Source organism: Electrona antarctica, assembly GCF_951216825.1.
Source record: "Electrona antarctica genome assembly, chromosome: 5".
Taxonomy (NCBI): domain Eukaryota; kingdom Metazoa; phylum Chordata; class Actinopteri; order Myctophiformes; family Myctophidae; genus Electrona; species Electrona antarctica.
The window spans coordinates 58107870-58122657 of NC_136810.1; the positions used below are offsets into that span (position 1 = coordinate 58107870).

The 14788-nt window shown below is 44.5% G+C and overlaps 1 protein-coding gene across 2 annotated transcripts in view; it reads right to left on the minus strand.

The window, feature by feature from the left end:
• The window catches only part of glg1a (golgi glycoprotein 1a), a 105070-nt gene that overhangs the window by 32154 nt on the left and 58128 nt on the right, over positions 1–14788 (minus strand). The window contains exons 7-13 of one of the 2 annotated variants that reach the window (XM_079501711.1): positions 14503–14689; positions 10045–10259; positions 7352–7473; positions 6245–6346; positions 5151–5304; positions 3949–3996; positions 286–423 (exon numbers count right to left, since the gene is read on the minus strand). In XM_079501711.1, coding sequence (XP_079357837.1) covers positions 286–423; positions 3949–3996; positions 5151–5304; positions 6245–6346; positions 7352–7473; positions 10045–10259; positions 14503–14689 — 966 coding nt within the window. The remainder of the gene's footprint in view (positions 1–285; positions 424–3948; positions 3997–5150; positions 5305–6244; positions 6347–7351; positions 7474–10044; positions 10260–14502; positions 14690–14788) is intronic. The other variant, XM_079501712.1, reaches the window with a different exon arrangement.

Below are 14788 nucleotides of genomic sequence, written 5' to 3' on the forward strand. Positions count from 1 at the left end.
TTTTGAAAAATTGTGAAAAAGCGGCACAAATATTTGAATATATATTCTTTCAGAGCGAAGGTTTTTTTATTTTGACGTCAGGCCTAAATGGGTTAAATGCTCTGATCTTACAAAATATTAAGCGAAAATAGCCCGGCGACGCATTGAGAGCTTGTAGATCTGCTATTTTCGCTGCGCAACATGCTTCCAATAGCATGCTGGATTCTATGCAATCCAAATGACTGAAATGAAATGCAAGTCAGTGGGAGAGCTTTCAAGGCATGCGTGTGACAATGGCGCCCCCACCTGGCCGGCCTCGGTCTTCTCGCTGCACCACTTGCCCAGGTCCGTCATGCAGCGTCTCTGCAGCTCGGGGTCCAGCTTCACGTCCAGCGCCCTCTGGTGGAGGATCCTCTGAACTTCCACCTTGCAGTCCCGAGAGAGCTGGAGTCACAGGAGAAGAGAAGAGAGTTCAGAGAGACAAGGATTCATAGGAGAAGAGAGTTCAGAGAGAGAAGGATTCATAGGAGAAGAGAGTTCAGAGAGAGAAGGATTCATAGGAGAAGAGAGTTCAGAGAGAGAAGGATTCATAGGAGAAGAGAGTTCAGAGAGAGAAGGATTCATAGGAGAAGATAGTTCAGAGAGAGAAGGATTCATAGGAGAAGAGAGATCAGAGAGAGAAGGATTCATAGGAGAAGAGAGTTCAGAGAGAAGGATTCATAGGAGAAGAGAGTTCAGAGAAGGATTCATAGGAGAAGATAGTTCAGAGAGAGAAGGATTCATAGGAGAAGAGAGAGAAGGATTCATAGGAGAAGAGAGTTCAGAGAGAAGGATTCATAGGAGAAGAGAGTTCAGAGAGAGAAGGATTCATAGGAGAAGAGAGATCAGAGAGAGAAGGATTCATAGGAGAAGAGAGTTCAGAGAGAGAAGGATTCATAGGAGAAGAGAGTTCAGAGAGAGAAGGATTCATAGGAGAAGAGAGTTCACGGACCGCCGCGCTATGACTTGCATGTTTATACGATGGGACGTTACCCATATAGACATCAGCGGTGTAAAGTGGGGTGCATACTTAGTTTAGACTAGTCATTGGTTAGACATGGGTTAAGGTTAGGCTTAGGTGTGCTGCCCCGTGGGAGGTTAGGTTTAGGGTGAGGGTTTGAGATACAGTAGGTTGTAGTTGTAGGACTAATGACTGGTCTAACCAATGACTAGTCTAAAACAAAAACTACCCGTGTAAAGTAACAAAGTCAATTTACTTAAGTACTGTACAATTATGCACAAAATATGGTGGCTGCGATGACGCATCAATGGCTCTAATGAAACCACAGCGGCCACTGAGGTATCTACGTTAATATATTTATGACGTTAACATCAACATGACAGCGGGCTGTGTCGGGTCATTTTGGACAAAGTCTATCCTCTGTCCTTCCTCCTTATTCCGCGTCTGCGCTATAGCTCTTCTAACCTCACTCCTACAAGGGTTATGTAAAGAAGGAAATTACATCCAATATGACGGTAGATGTTTTGTCAAATTGTCAAGAGTGCGCGCGGCGCTGCGTGCACATTGAAATTTGCACTTGCATAAAATATTCATGTGGGTGGAAATTGACATTTGAGGTCACAAAGAAAGGACAAACGTTCTTGTTTGTACAACTGTCAAGCTCACAATGGTGTTATTTGAATAACGCGTGGGGGTTGTGTGACAGGAGCAGGACAGAGGAGATGGAGGACAGAGACCCCATCTCACCGAAACGCGGTGAAACAACACGGACTGGCAACGGGCTATATGCACAGCCGCCATTTTGGAAAGAACTTGGGGCCCCTTCCTTAGTTCCTTCACAGGTGTTATACCGATGATACTAATGAAGGCTCTGTTCCATTCTGGTCAAACAGAGTCAGGGTGCTGCTATTGTGCATGTTGGCTCACTGGGGACACTCTGCTACACCAGTGGGTCTCAAAGTGTACACTCTCAGAGTTATGGGTGTCCCTTAACACATTTTGTGCCCAAGACGTCTGTGGACGTCCTTGAAAAAAATAATATATATATATATTTTTATTTTTATTTATTAAAAAATAAATCATAACAATCAAAACAATGATTTTTTTTTTTTTTTTTAATACGTGGTGCCAAAGTTTGTGTTTTCGCCATTGAGAATGCATTTGGCGTTTAAATTAAATAACTCAGAAACTATAAAACAACAAACTGTAAAACGTTCCAGCATGTGTCTCCACAGTCAGCTGAATTATAAAAAATGTGAATGGATTTTCTAGGTGAAAGTGATTTTTGGGCAGTTTTGCGTGGGCTCTCAATGTGTTAAAAAATGTAAAAGTTTTGAGAGCCACTACACACCCCAACAATCCGTGCATATCACACTCCCCCAAAACACGCGACGGACGGACGGGGGCGCCGAGCAACGAGAGCCACCGCCGAGCGAGTTGCCGCGGTCGAGCGCTGCGACGTTCGATTGAGCCGACTGGGCCCCGTTCCGAGTTCAGTTGCAACCCAATAGGGGCCAGGATAGTAGATCATGTTGTGGGGAGAGCTTTTGCCCCCGACTCAGACAATGGGTTGTGAAACGAAAGCCTCGCCTCCGTCGCGGTCAAAACAGTAGTAGTAGTGTAATACGTACTGATTTGGGGGTTTTGTAGTGCAGTAGTGTATGTACGGAACTGCCAAACCGTGTTATTTCACCACGTTTGTGTGAGATCGGGCTGATCAGGACATACAGAAGCAGGACGACGACCTGAGGCTGAGAAGCAACCCTAGTTTAACCCCTTTTGGTGGTAGCATTATGTTATGCTTTAGCTATTGAAAAATAGCAGATCTACAAGCTCGCGCTATGAGCTTGTAGGTCTGCCATTTTTGAAAACCCGAAGAACGACTGACATAGAAACATAGCTTTTTCAGAAAACTGTCAGGATGTAGAAGACATTTTTAGAATCTGATCTCAGGTCAAAATGGGTTAATAGTCACTTTGTCTGATTCTGATCTCTAAACCTCGACGGACCAGCACAATAGTTCGACCACCACTATAGAATTTGGTTCCGTGACTGTGGGGTCCGCCAACCAATCAAGAGGCTTGCTTTTCACTGTTGTATGTGTCTGGCAATTAAAAGCCCAGCTGCAGGGATGCTATGGTTCAAGTGGTGAATTTAATTTCATTTTCCCGGGATCTCCCTCCCATGCAGCCACCACTGTGACCAGCAGCAGACAAAGAGATCACTGAAATGTTCATTATCTCTCCCACTGAAAATGGCTTTTTCCGCGGTACGAGCTTGTAGGTCTGCTATTTTTGAAAAATCATGAAAATGTGCCTCAAATCTTTGAATATATATTCTGTCAGAGTGAACATTTTAACTCAAATCTTTGCTACTGGGTCCCTGGAACAACATATTTTCAGATGGGGGGACGGAGGCATATTACATATAATTTTTGGGGTCCTTGACATGAAATATTGAGCACCACCGATACAGAAACATAAGGTTTTTCAGGAAAAAACTATTTTGAAGTTTTTTTTTTAAAAGTCAGGCTTACATGGGTTAATGAAAATAAAACGACAGAGCATTTGTTGCCGATTATCTAAAAAGTCCTTCCACGTAATTAGTTGGTATAATATATAATGACCACTGTATCTCCTTTTGAATACAATTGAACATTCAGCATATGGAATCACGATAACAACATCACCCGAGTACAGATTATTATGGAATCCCACATTTTTGCAATTATGAAATTTCAACCAGGGAAAAAATAAATAAAGTAGTTGTGCATGCAGTGCAGAGACACCCTGATAATGAACCGTGAAATCATTCCCCCCCCCCACCCCCCCATTCCCCCCCCCGCCACCTTATTTGTCACCATAGAATATTTTTTTTCCCCCAACCGTGTGCGACGGCCATTTAACAACAACGGTGTGAATTAAAAAAAAAAGTCATCCCACAGTTCTGACGTAGAGGACCGTACTCACGTCGATGTAACCTCTGCTCGCTTCGGTCGACGCCCCTTGTGGGAGGAGCTATAGGAATGCACTCGGTGTCAGTGAAGAAGCCTTTTTAATTTATTCATTTTGGGCGGGAACCCCTATTAGCATTATGTTATGCTTTAGCTATTGGAAAATAGCAGATCTACAAGCTCATAGCTTGTAGGTCTGCAATTTTTTTGAAAAATCGAAGAACGACTGACATACAGAAACATATCTTTTTCAGAAAACTGTCATTTTCAAACAGACATTTTTAGGTCAAAATGGGTCAGCCCAGTCCCAAACATCTCATTCAAAAATAGCTGATCTACAAGCTCACAATGCGCCGCATTCCCCGACGCATTGAGCTATAAAAATGCACTTGTCGGCCAAGAAGCCTTTTAATTTAACTTTTCTTTTGTCTTAGAATGCCCAGAGTCGGAAAAAAAAAAACCTTCAAAAATCACTGGGTTAAGAAGTTCTACATGTGGGTGTGGCTATATTTGGCCCCACCTCAAAATAAATCAATCAATCAAACCCACCCTGTGTCTGAAGCAGGGCCGGCTCCAGGATGAAATTACTAAGGCACACCAAGTATTGTTATTTTTTTTTAATTTTATACAGCTATTGCATTCAATCTGGAGTCATGGGGCAGTATTATGCGTGTCTTAAGTACCAGTTCTTATGACTTACCTTAAGACCTGGAGGCATGGTCAATGCTTTTTGGCCACTCAGAATAGCCAAATGGCATTGATCACGCCTCCAGGTCTTAAGTTAAGTAATAAGACCTGGTACTTAAGACATGCATAATACTGCCCATAGTCTCCTCTTCAATGCAAGAACGAATGCGACCTTGAATTGCAGTTGTAGACACAGTAGACACCAGTTTGAATAGCCTAACTAATGAAATGGCGTGCTTAGCACACTTCATTAGTATTCATTGGCAGGTCCATTGTTAGGTCAATGTGTGAGAATTGCCTTGAAACTATGATTTTACAGCCGGCCATTATCGAATAATCGAGAATAATCTCTCAAGAACAGATCATGTGCTGCGCTACAAACAGCAGAGGGCGCTGTTTTTCTCTCTCTTTTGCCGACGGGTTCCCAGATTGCCTCAAGAAAGACAATAGCAACACATTCCATCACATCAGACATTACAAAAGAGGAAAGCAAGGGAATTATATTAAATAATAAAATAAAGTCTGTCTTACCCGTCGGCCCTGCTCCACGGAGCGGTAGGCGTGGCGGTAGAGGCAGGAGAAGATGGCGCCCGGCGGCATCATCTCGCTGGTCTCGTTCCAGCCGTGGGTGTGGCACAGGCGCGACGCGTCGCCCTGGCACTTCTTGTACAGGATGGGGTCCAGTCTGCAGGGCCGCGGAAGGGGAAAACACTGAACAACCCTGGCACGTCTTGTACGGCAACCCTATTCATATCCATCTCTATATCAATCGATTCTATATAGAGAGAGAGAGAGAGAGAGAGAGAGAGAAAGAGAGAGAGAGAGAGATCCCTCTTCGGCCGCCGCGCCTCCGACACGCATCACTACATTACAAAATATGTTGTTCCAGGGACCCCCAAGAAGCAAAGATTTGAGTTAACCCATTTTGACCTGAGATCAGATTCTAAAAATGTCTTCTACATCCTGACAGTTTTCGGAAAAAGCTATGTTTCTATGTCAGTCGTTCTTCGACTTTTCAAAAATAGCAGATCTACAAGCTCGTAGCGCGCCACCGAGTGGTGCGCTACGAGCTTGTAGAGCTGCTATTTTTCAATAGCTAAAGCATAACATAATGCTAACACCAAAAGGGGTTCCCGCCCAAAATGGGTTAAAAACGTTCACTCTGAAATTATAATATATATTCAAAGATTTGCGCCACATTTTCAAGATCTTTCAAAAATAGCAGATCTACAAATCTTGTAGATCTGCAATTTTTCAATAGCTAAAGTATAACAGAATGCTTAACACATTTTGGGCGGGAACCCCTTTTGGTGTTAGCATTATGTTATGCTTTAGCTATTGAAAAATAGCAGATCTGTAGGTCTGCTATTTTTTTTAAATCGTGAAAATGTGGCACAAATCTTTGAATATAAATTATTTCAGAGCGAACGTTTTTAACTCAAATCTTTGCTTCTGGTCGGGGTCCCTGGAACAACATATTTTCAGATGGGGGTCGGCGGCCAATTGACATGAAATATTGAGCACTACTGATATAGAAACATGAGGTTTTTCCAGAAGATTTTCATGATTTTGAAGAAGTTTTTTAAGATGGTGTTCTCTGTATTTTGGTGTTGCCCGTGACTTACTTCCAGTCCCTGGCGATGAAGTACTGCAGCTCCAGCAGACGGTGTTCACAGTCCTCCACCATCTTATCGGTGTACAGGTGCTCCATCAGGCAGGACAGGATCCTGGAAGATACATAAACACCTTTATATTGATCGCACAGGGCTGGGGGGGAAACGGCCACCGAGTGGCGTGCTATGAAATCTTTTTTTTTTTTTTTTTTAAGATATTTTTTTTGCGGCTTACGCCTTTTATTGGTTTTTGAAGGGACAGACAGTAGGCTGACAGGAAACGGGAGAGAGATGGGGGAAGACATGCAGTAAAGGCCGTGTCGGGCTCGGGAGTCGAACCCGCGGCACACTGCGACTGGATTACCAGTCGGGTGCCCAGACGGTTACGCCACCACCTGGGCCTGCTATGAAATCTTTATGTTCTTTCAGAGCGAGTTAACTCAAATCTTTGCTACTGAGAGGGTCCCTGGAACAACATATTTTCAGATGGGGGTCGGCGGCCAATGTCATAGATATTTGGGGTTCCTTGACATGAATATGTTTGAGAACAACTGACATAGAAACATGGGGTTTTAATAAAACTGTCAGGATTTAGAAAAAAATTCAACGTCAGGCCTAAATGGGTTAAAACACAGGAAAGATACAGATAGGGGGTAAAGAGATACAGCTAAGCTTTAAAGATGGAGTGCCATGATTTTTCCCCCACCCTAAAACACGATCATCAAGTCTTATTGTTATATAAGGAGGAATAGTATTGGTATAATAAGTATTTGTTAAAATGTCGTTTTTTATGTGGGCACCCCCACCAGTTCATTAAGTATGCCTGGTTTGCCTGGTGGGTGGTGATGGGTGGTGATCCACCTGAACTGAAGCCGCACCCACAGCTGTATGATAAAGGGAGAGGGGTTAGGGGAGGATCAGATAAAATGGTCAAGACAGTGAGGATAATACAATGCTTAATACAATACATTAGGCACGCAAACAGGGTTTAAGAAGGGGAACCTTCCGAGAGCTTCATGAGCAAAAAGATAATCGACTTCAAAATCTCAAAAAACAAAATCGGTCAGGGGTCATCAGGATCGAGGGTCATGATTGTGGAAAGCAGCGGCGGCGACTCACATGGGGTCTCCGCTGCGGATGTGTTTGCACGCCGTCTGGATGACGTTCTCGCAGGCCTCGTTGAGGGCGCGGTCGATGCGGTAGTCTGCCCCCGGGTCCGCTTCCTGGATCAGGGTCTGGAGCTGATGGATGGATGACGGACACACACACACACACACACACACACACACACACACACACACACACACACAGTCAATACCTGAGCCCTCATCTGTGCTGTAAACACGAGACCTGCACAATCTCTGCAGTAAACAGAGGCGCGCTCTCTCTCTCTCTCTCTCCCCGTGTTCACGGTCCTTGGAACTAAATATTTTGAGATGCTGGGGGGGGGGTCGGCGGCCACAATACATATCATTTTGGGGATCCTTTGATTTGAGCACTACTCTATATAATTCTTTCCCCAGAAAACGTCATCAAAATGTCCAAAACCGTTGGTTTGGACATTTTAATGAAGTTTCCACTCATCTACATTGGACTGATTCAAATTGAAAGACAGCTAAAAAGTAGCAGATTTGAAGTCTTGTAGATCTGCTACTCTTGTGTGACGCTGTGAAGTAGGACGTACATTTACAAAAAAACAGAAAAGAGGTTTCTGCCCGCCACAACGACATGTACAGCCCAGAGAGCAGAGATTTAATATCACTTCTCAGAATTATTATTATTAGAGTGGAGCCAGATTAATGTGTAGGCTGGGTACAGTATGCAGTGTACAGGTTGTACCGCAGGGATATTTAATATGATATTAACCCATTCTGGGCGGGAACCCCTTTTGGTGCTTTAAGCATTATGTTATACTTTAGCTATTGAAAAAATAGCAGACCTACAAGCTCATAGCGCGGCACCGAGTGCCGCGCTACGAGCTTGTAGGTCTGCTATTTTTTGAAAAATCGTGAAAATGTAGTGCAAATCTTTGAATATATATTCTTTCAGAGCCAACGTTTTTAACTCAAATCTTTGCTTCTGAGGGGGGTTCCTGGAATAACATATTGTCAGCTGGGGGTCGGCGGCCAAATACATATAATTTTTGGGGTCCTTGACATGAAATATTGAGCCCCACTGATATAGAAACATGAGACATTTTTTTAAATTTCGACGTCAGGCCTAAATGGGTTAATATCATATTCAAATAGAAAAATGCAGTAGCTGATTAGAGAGAGAGAGAGGCCGCTCTGGGAAGCGGAACGATGGTCGCTTCATTCAACCCATTTTGACCTGAGATCAGATTCTAAAAATGTCTTCTGACATCCTGACAGTTTTCTGAAAAAGCTATGTTTCTATGTCAGTGGTTCTTCGATTTTTCAAAAATAGCAGACCTACAAGCTCTTAGCGCGCCACTCGGTGGCGCGCTACGAGCTTGTAGGTCTGCTATTTTTCAATAGCTAAAGCACAACATAATGCTAACACCAAAAGGGGTTCCCGCCCAAAATGGGTCAACACTGGGAAAGACACTGAGATGGAACGAAATGAAAGATGGTTTGTGACACTTTTTTTAAGAGCACAGCTACGGTCATCATAACGAGGACAAATCTATCGTTAAGATGCCAAAACAAATTAAGAATAATATTTATTTTTTGTGTGTATTCTCATGTCAAAAGTCCCTAAATGTCTACTCCACTCGCACCTGATTTGAATGAAGGAGATAGTCTTGGTGCAAACTAGGAGACGTTTTCTGTACCAAACATAATATAAGATCATGGCCAGACGGTACTTTACCCGTTTAGACCCGAGGACGATTCTACAAAATGTCTTCTAAATCCTGACAGTTTTCACAGAAAACCTCATGTTTCTGTCAGTCGTTCTCAAACATTTTCATGTTAACGACCCCCAAATATATATGCAATTGGCCACCGACCCCCCCATCTGAAAAAATGTTGTTCCAGGGACCTCCCCCCAGAAGCAAAGATTTGAGTTAAAAACGTTCGCTCTGAAAGAATAATATATTCAAACATTTGGGCCACATTTTCACGATTTTTCAAAAATAGCTTTAGCTATTTTTCAATAGCTAAAGTATAACAGAATGCTTGAAACGCCAACAGGGGTTCCCAGCCCAGAATGGGTTAAACGTAAACAGTACATTCAAAATATGTATCTGAAAACATTTGGAGGTGAAAAATATTGTGCTCCGACCAGCGTGGTGTGTGTGTGTGGACTTCAGAGAATAGCCCGGAGGGAACAGGACATTGCGTTGACACTGTGATTGGTCTTTGTTTTCTGAGCTAAACGAAGCCATTTCAGGACATATTTAACTGCTTCTTCGTGTGCTCATCGGAGCCATCTGAGCAGCCGTCTACTAGGGTAGAAGCACGCAGTAAAGGAAATTGTTCCAAGTCCCCCAGGCAGGGACCAGAAATATTCTGCCTCCCTCGACAAACAACGGAAAAAAACAACACTGTAGTGTTGATTTCGTCGACTAAAACTAGGACGAAAAATGTTCGTCAACTTACGTTTTTTTCACTGACGAAAACTAAATAAAAAGTAAATAAAAACCAAGCTACGATGACTAAAACTAAATCTATTGACAATTTCATCAACAAAAAAAGCTCACAACGTGTCGCAGCTGCGACGCCTTGTAGACACAAAATAGACCAACAAAATGAGACCAAAACTTAAATTAAAACCATTACAAAAAAAAACGGACTAAAAAGTAAAATCTAAAATGTGCCGTCACAATCAACAACACCGTTGAGACTCACAGCCTTCTGGCAGAGGTTGTCGATGGCGCCCATGTCGCCGCGGCCCACCCTCATCAGACAGTGCAGCGTGCGCCCCTTGCGGTGCAGGCCGGAGCAGTGGGCCTCGATCTCGCCGCGGCAGTGCAGCACGATCTCCGGGCTCAGGGAGAAGTCCTCCATCAGCATCCTCCTGTAGTCCAGCATCTCGCCCTGACACTCGCCGCTCACCGTGCGACCTTAGGGGGAGGAAGGACGGTTAACGTTCACTCAGTACGTTACTGTAGTCCTGACACTCGCCGCTCACCGTGCGACCTTAGGGGGAGGAAGGACGGTTAACGTTCACTCAGTACGTTACTGTAGTCCAGCATCTCGCCCGACACTCGCCGCGCGACCTTTGGGGGAGGAAGGACGGTTAACGTTCACTCAGTACGTTACTGTAGTCCAGCATCTCCTCCTGACACTCGCCGCTCACCGTGCGACCTTAGGGGGAGGAAGGACGGTTAACGTTCACTCAGTACGTTACTGTAGTCCAGCATCTCCTCCTGACACTCGCAGCTCACCGTGCGACCTTAGGGGGAGGAAGGACGGTTAACGTTCACTCAGTACGTTACTGTAGTCCAGCATCTCCCCCTGACACTCGCAGCTCACCGTGCGACCTTAGGGGGAGGAAGGACGGTTAACGTTCACTCAGTACGTTACTGTAGTCAAGCATCTCCCCCTGACACTCGCAGCTCACCGTGCGACCTTAGGGGGAGGAAGGACGGTTAACGTTCACTCAGTACGTTACTGTAGTCCAGCATCTCCTCCTGACACTCGCCGCTCACCGTGAGACCTTAGGGGGAGGAAGGACGGTTAACGTTCACTCAGTACGTTACTGTAGTCCAGCATCTCCTCCTGACACTCGCAGCTCACCGTGCGACCTTAGGGGGAGGAAGGACGGTTAACGTTCACTCAGTACGTTACTGTAGTCAAGCATCTCCCCCTGACACTCGCAGCTCACCGTGCGACCTTAGGGGGAGGAAGGACGGTTAACGTTCACTCAGTACGTTACTGTAGTCCAGCATCTCCTCCTGACACTCGCCGCTCACCGTGAGACCTTAGGGGGAGGAAGGACGGTTAACGTTCACTCAGTACGTTACTGTAGTCCAGCATCTCCTCCTGACACTCGCCGCTCACCGTGCGACCTTTGGGGGAGGAAGGACGGTTAACGTTCACTCAGTACGTTACTGTAGTCCAGCATCTCCTCCTGACACTCGCCGCTCACCGTGAGACCTTAGGGGGAGGAAGGACGGTTAACGTTCACTCAGTACGTTACTGTAGTCCAGCATCTCCCCCTGACACTCGCAGCTCACCGTGCGACCTTAGGGGGAGGAAGGACGGTTAACGTTCACTCAGTACGTTACTGTAGTCCAGCATCTCCTCCTGACACTCGCCGCTCACCGTGAGACCTTAGGGGGAGGAAGGACGGTTAACGTTCACTCAGTAAGTTACTGTAGTCCAGCATCTCCCCCTGACACTCGCAGCTCACCGTGAGACCTTAGGGGGAGGAAGGACGGTTAACGTTCACTCAGTACGTAGGGACATTTCGCCTCTGGAAGAAACTCAATTTGTAGTAGATAATGGTAGCATCTTAGGGTTGATTTGGTATTTTGTCAACATATCCACTTTCAAAACAAATATGGGTATTAAAATTCTCTTCTCTTCCACAGCATTATAATAATAATAATAATAAAGCTTTATTTTTATAGCACCTTTCAAAACAACGTTACAAAGTGCTTTACAAAAGGAAACAGCAAAAGTAAACATCACACAGCAGGAAAAACACAGAAACAATGCAAAGCAAATAATAATACAAGGCAGAGTAAACAATCAATAGAACACAATCAGGAGAGAACAGAATTAAAAGCTAGTCTATAAAAATGAGTTTTAAGTAGAGATTTAAAATGTGGAACTGACTCAGCGAGCCTGATTTCCAGGGGCAGAGCGTTCCATAGGGTGGGGGCCCTAAAGGAAAAGGCCATGCCACCCAAGCGTGGAATGCCCCTTTTGGTGTTTTAAACATTATGTTATAATTTATCTATTGAAAAATAGCAGACCTACAAGCTCATAGCGCGCCACCGAGTGGCACGCTACGAGCTTGTAGGTCTGCTATTTTTTGAAAAATCGTGAAAATATTTATTTCAGAAAACTGGAGGATTTAGAAGATTTTTTTTTTGAAATTTCGAGGTCAGGCCTAAATGGGTTGAAGCAGGCCTGAAAATCCACCTTTCAGCAGGCCCAAGGGACAGGAAATGTTCACTTCTCCTTTAAACAGGTGATCAGCCCCCCCCCCCCCCCCCCCTTCCATCCCCCCCCCCCCACTCTGTACATACAATGGTTTATTTTTTTCCTGAAATGATATTGATTTTTGTTGTTTTTTTCCCTGTGATGATATTGAATTTTGTTGTTTTTTTTCCTGTGATGATATTGAATTTTGTTGTTTTTTTCCCTGAAATGATATTGATTTTTGTTGTTTTTTTTCCTGTGATGATATTGAATTTTTTCCATGTATTTTGTCTAAAATGAGTCGAGGGCTGGGGATGTGGGCGGGAGAGGATGAGCAAGAACATCTGTATGCGTACATGTGTGTATTGAGTAATGTGTACTGTGCAACTGCACTGTAATGTATGTAATGTTTTGCCCGTGTATAGGACCCCCTCTAAAATGAGATGCTGCATTTCAAGGGCTATCCTCTCAATACATTCTGACTTTTTTTTTTTTACATTTGTTGTTTTTCATGTCATGCATTGATTAAAGCAAAATAAAATGTCATGACTTTTGTATGTCCTAGCGTAAAAATGAAACCAAATAGATTTGGCTTCATTCTACGCTCTCAAGGGTTAATTTATTGTCTTTTATTTATGTATCTGCATGACTCATCATTTACAAGAAAGTCTACACAATTAGAGAATGCAGAAGAATTGTTATTTCGGATCGACGTTCGCCTGTTATCACTCCTTATGGTACCTACTACCAACATCAATACAGCATGGAAACGTGGGGCAAAGTCTTATCCAACGACAACCAAAATATTCTTTAGTTTTGGGTCTGAGAGGCTAAATGTCATCAAATGGTGGTCCGTGACTCCGTGGCTCAAATGCCGAATAAAAAAATGGGCCTTGATATGAAAATAGGTTGAAAACCAGCGTAATAAACTATTGAATTAATCAGTGTTGATTCCGTCGACTAATACGATGACGAAAAATGTTCGACTATCGATTTTTAACTGACGAAAACTAAATGGAAACTACATGAAAACTAAGCTATGATTTATTTTTTTATATATAATTTTTATCCCACAATTTTGTAACCCATTTTTCACCCCTGTGTCAATAATTATGTAATGTGATCCTGGGCTCTACACACCCTCCGCCAACCTAGTCCCCATATATGGGGGACATCATGCTTCCTTCACGCCCGAGTGTCCAAGTTGCTCCTTTACACCTGACAGGGGGGAGTTTCCCTGGTTGGACGTAGCGCGTGGAAGGAACACGTTATTCCAACCAGTTCCTTTCCCCTCCATCAGGCGCCCCGGCTGGCCAGGGGGAGGCAGTTTAGAGACCAGGATTACTGCATGTTTTTTGTGAGGGTACCTACCCTAGGGGACACGGGGAGAACATGCAAACTCCACACAGAAAGGCCCTTTCGCCAACCCCGCCTCGGGTATGGGCACTGATGACGCGGAGGAGGAAACACGCCACCAGCACCCACAGCGCCCCGAGCGGGAATCGAACCCAGGACATTCTAGCTGTGAGGCGACAGCACTACCAACTGTGCCACCGTGCCCCCAAAACTAAGCTATGATGACTAAAACTAAATATATTGACAATTTCGTCAACAATTAAAAACTAGACTAAAACTGTTAGGAAGGGACTAGTGGACAAGAGATCCAGTATAAGTCATTTTACAATTGGTTGCGTCGACGCGTTGTGAGCTTGTAGATCTGCTATTTTCAGCAAGTGTAAAATAAAATCGGCCATTACGACGGCATCAAGGCCCGCCAAAACACATTTCAGTCGACTAAATCAACTGTCGATTTAGTCGACTAAAATCTCATGATATTTAGTCGACTAAAACTAAGACTAACACTAAAACATTCCGGGTGACTAAAATATGACTAAAACTAGATGAAGTTTCATTCCAAAGACTGACTAAGGGCCGATTCATACTTCATATTTTAGAGCCGAATAAAAGTCGGTTCGGCGCTGTAGAGCCTACAATGTGACGTCATTTGAGGTTCGGCTGGGCGGGGGGGGGGGGGGTACCGTCCTAAAGTCGGCTCTTCGGTGCTACTGAAAATGTCTGACGAGCCGAAATAATTTCGGCACTACAGCGCCGAAAACAGCGGTAAAATAGGAGTATGAATCGGCCCTAAGACTAAAATAGAAATTTGTGCTGCCAAAAAAACAAACGGTGGAATCAACCGTAATCAAAGCGTACCTCGGTGCACGGCGGACTCCAGGCACAGCAGCAGGTAGGAGAGGCGCGCCTCGCGGGCGCGCGGCATGTTGGTGTCGGCGCTGCAGCGGTACTTCCTCAGGTCAGACTTGCAGGCCTTGGCCAGCGAGTAGCTGACCTTGTAGTCCTGAGCGATCAGCTTCTGTCTGGTGGTCAGCGCTTCTCGACACTGCGGGGAGGGAGGGAGGTGTGGGGGGGGGGGGGGCGATATGGTGAGAAATATCGCAGAGACGACTAAACGATATGCCTTTTCAGTGATATCGTGTGT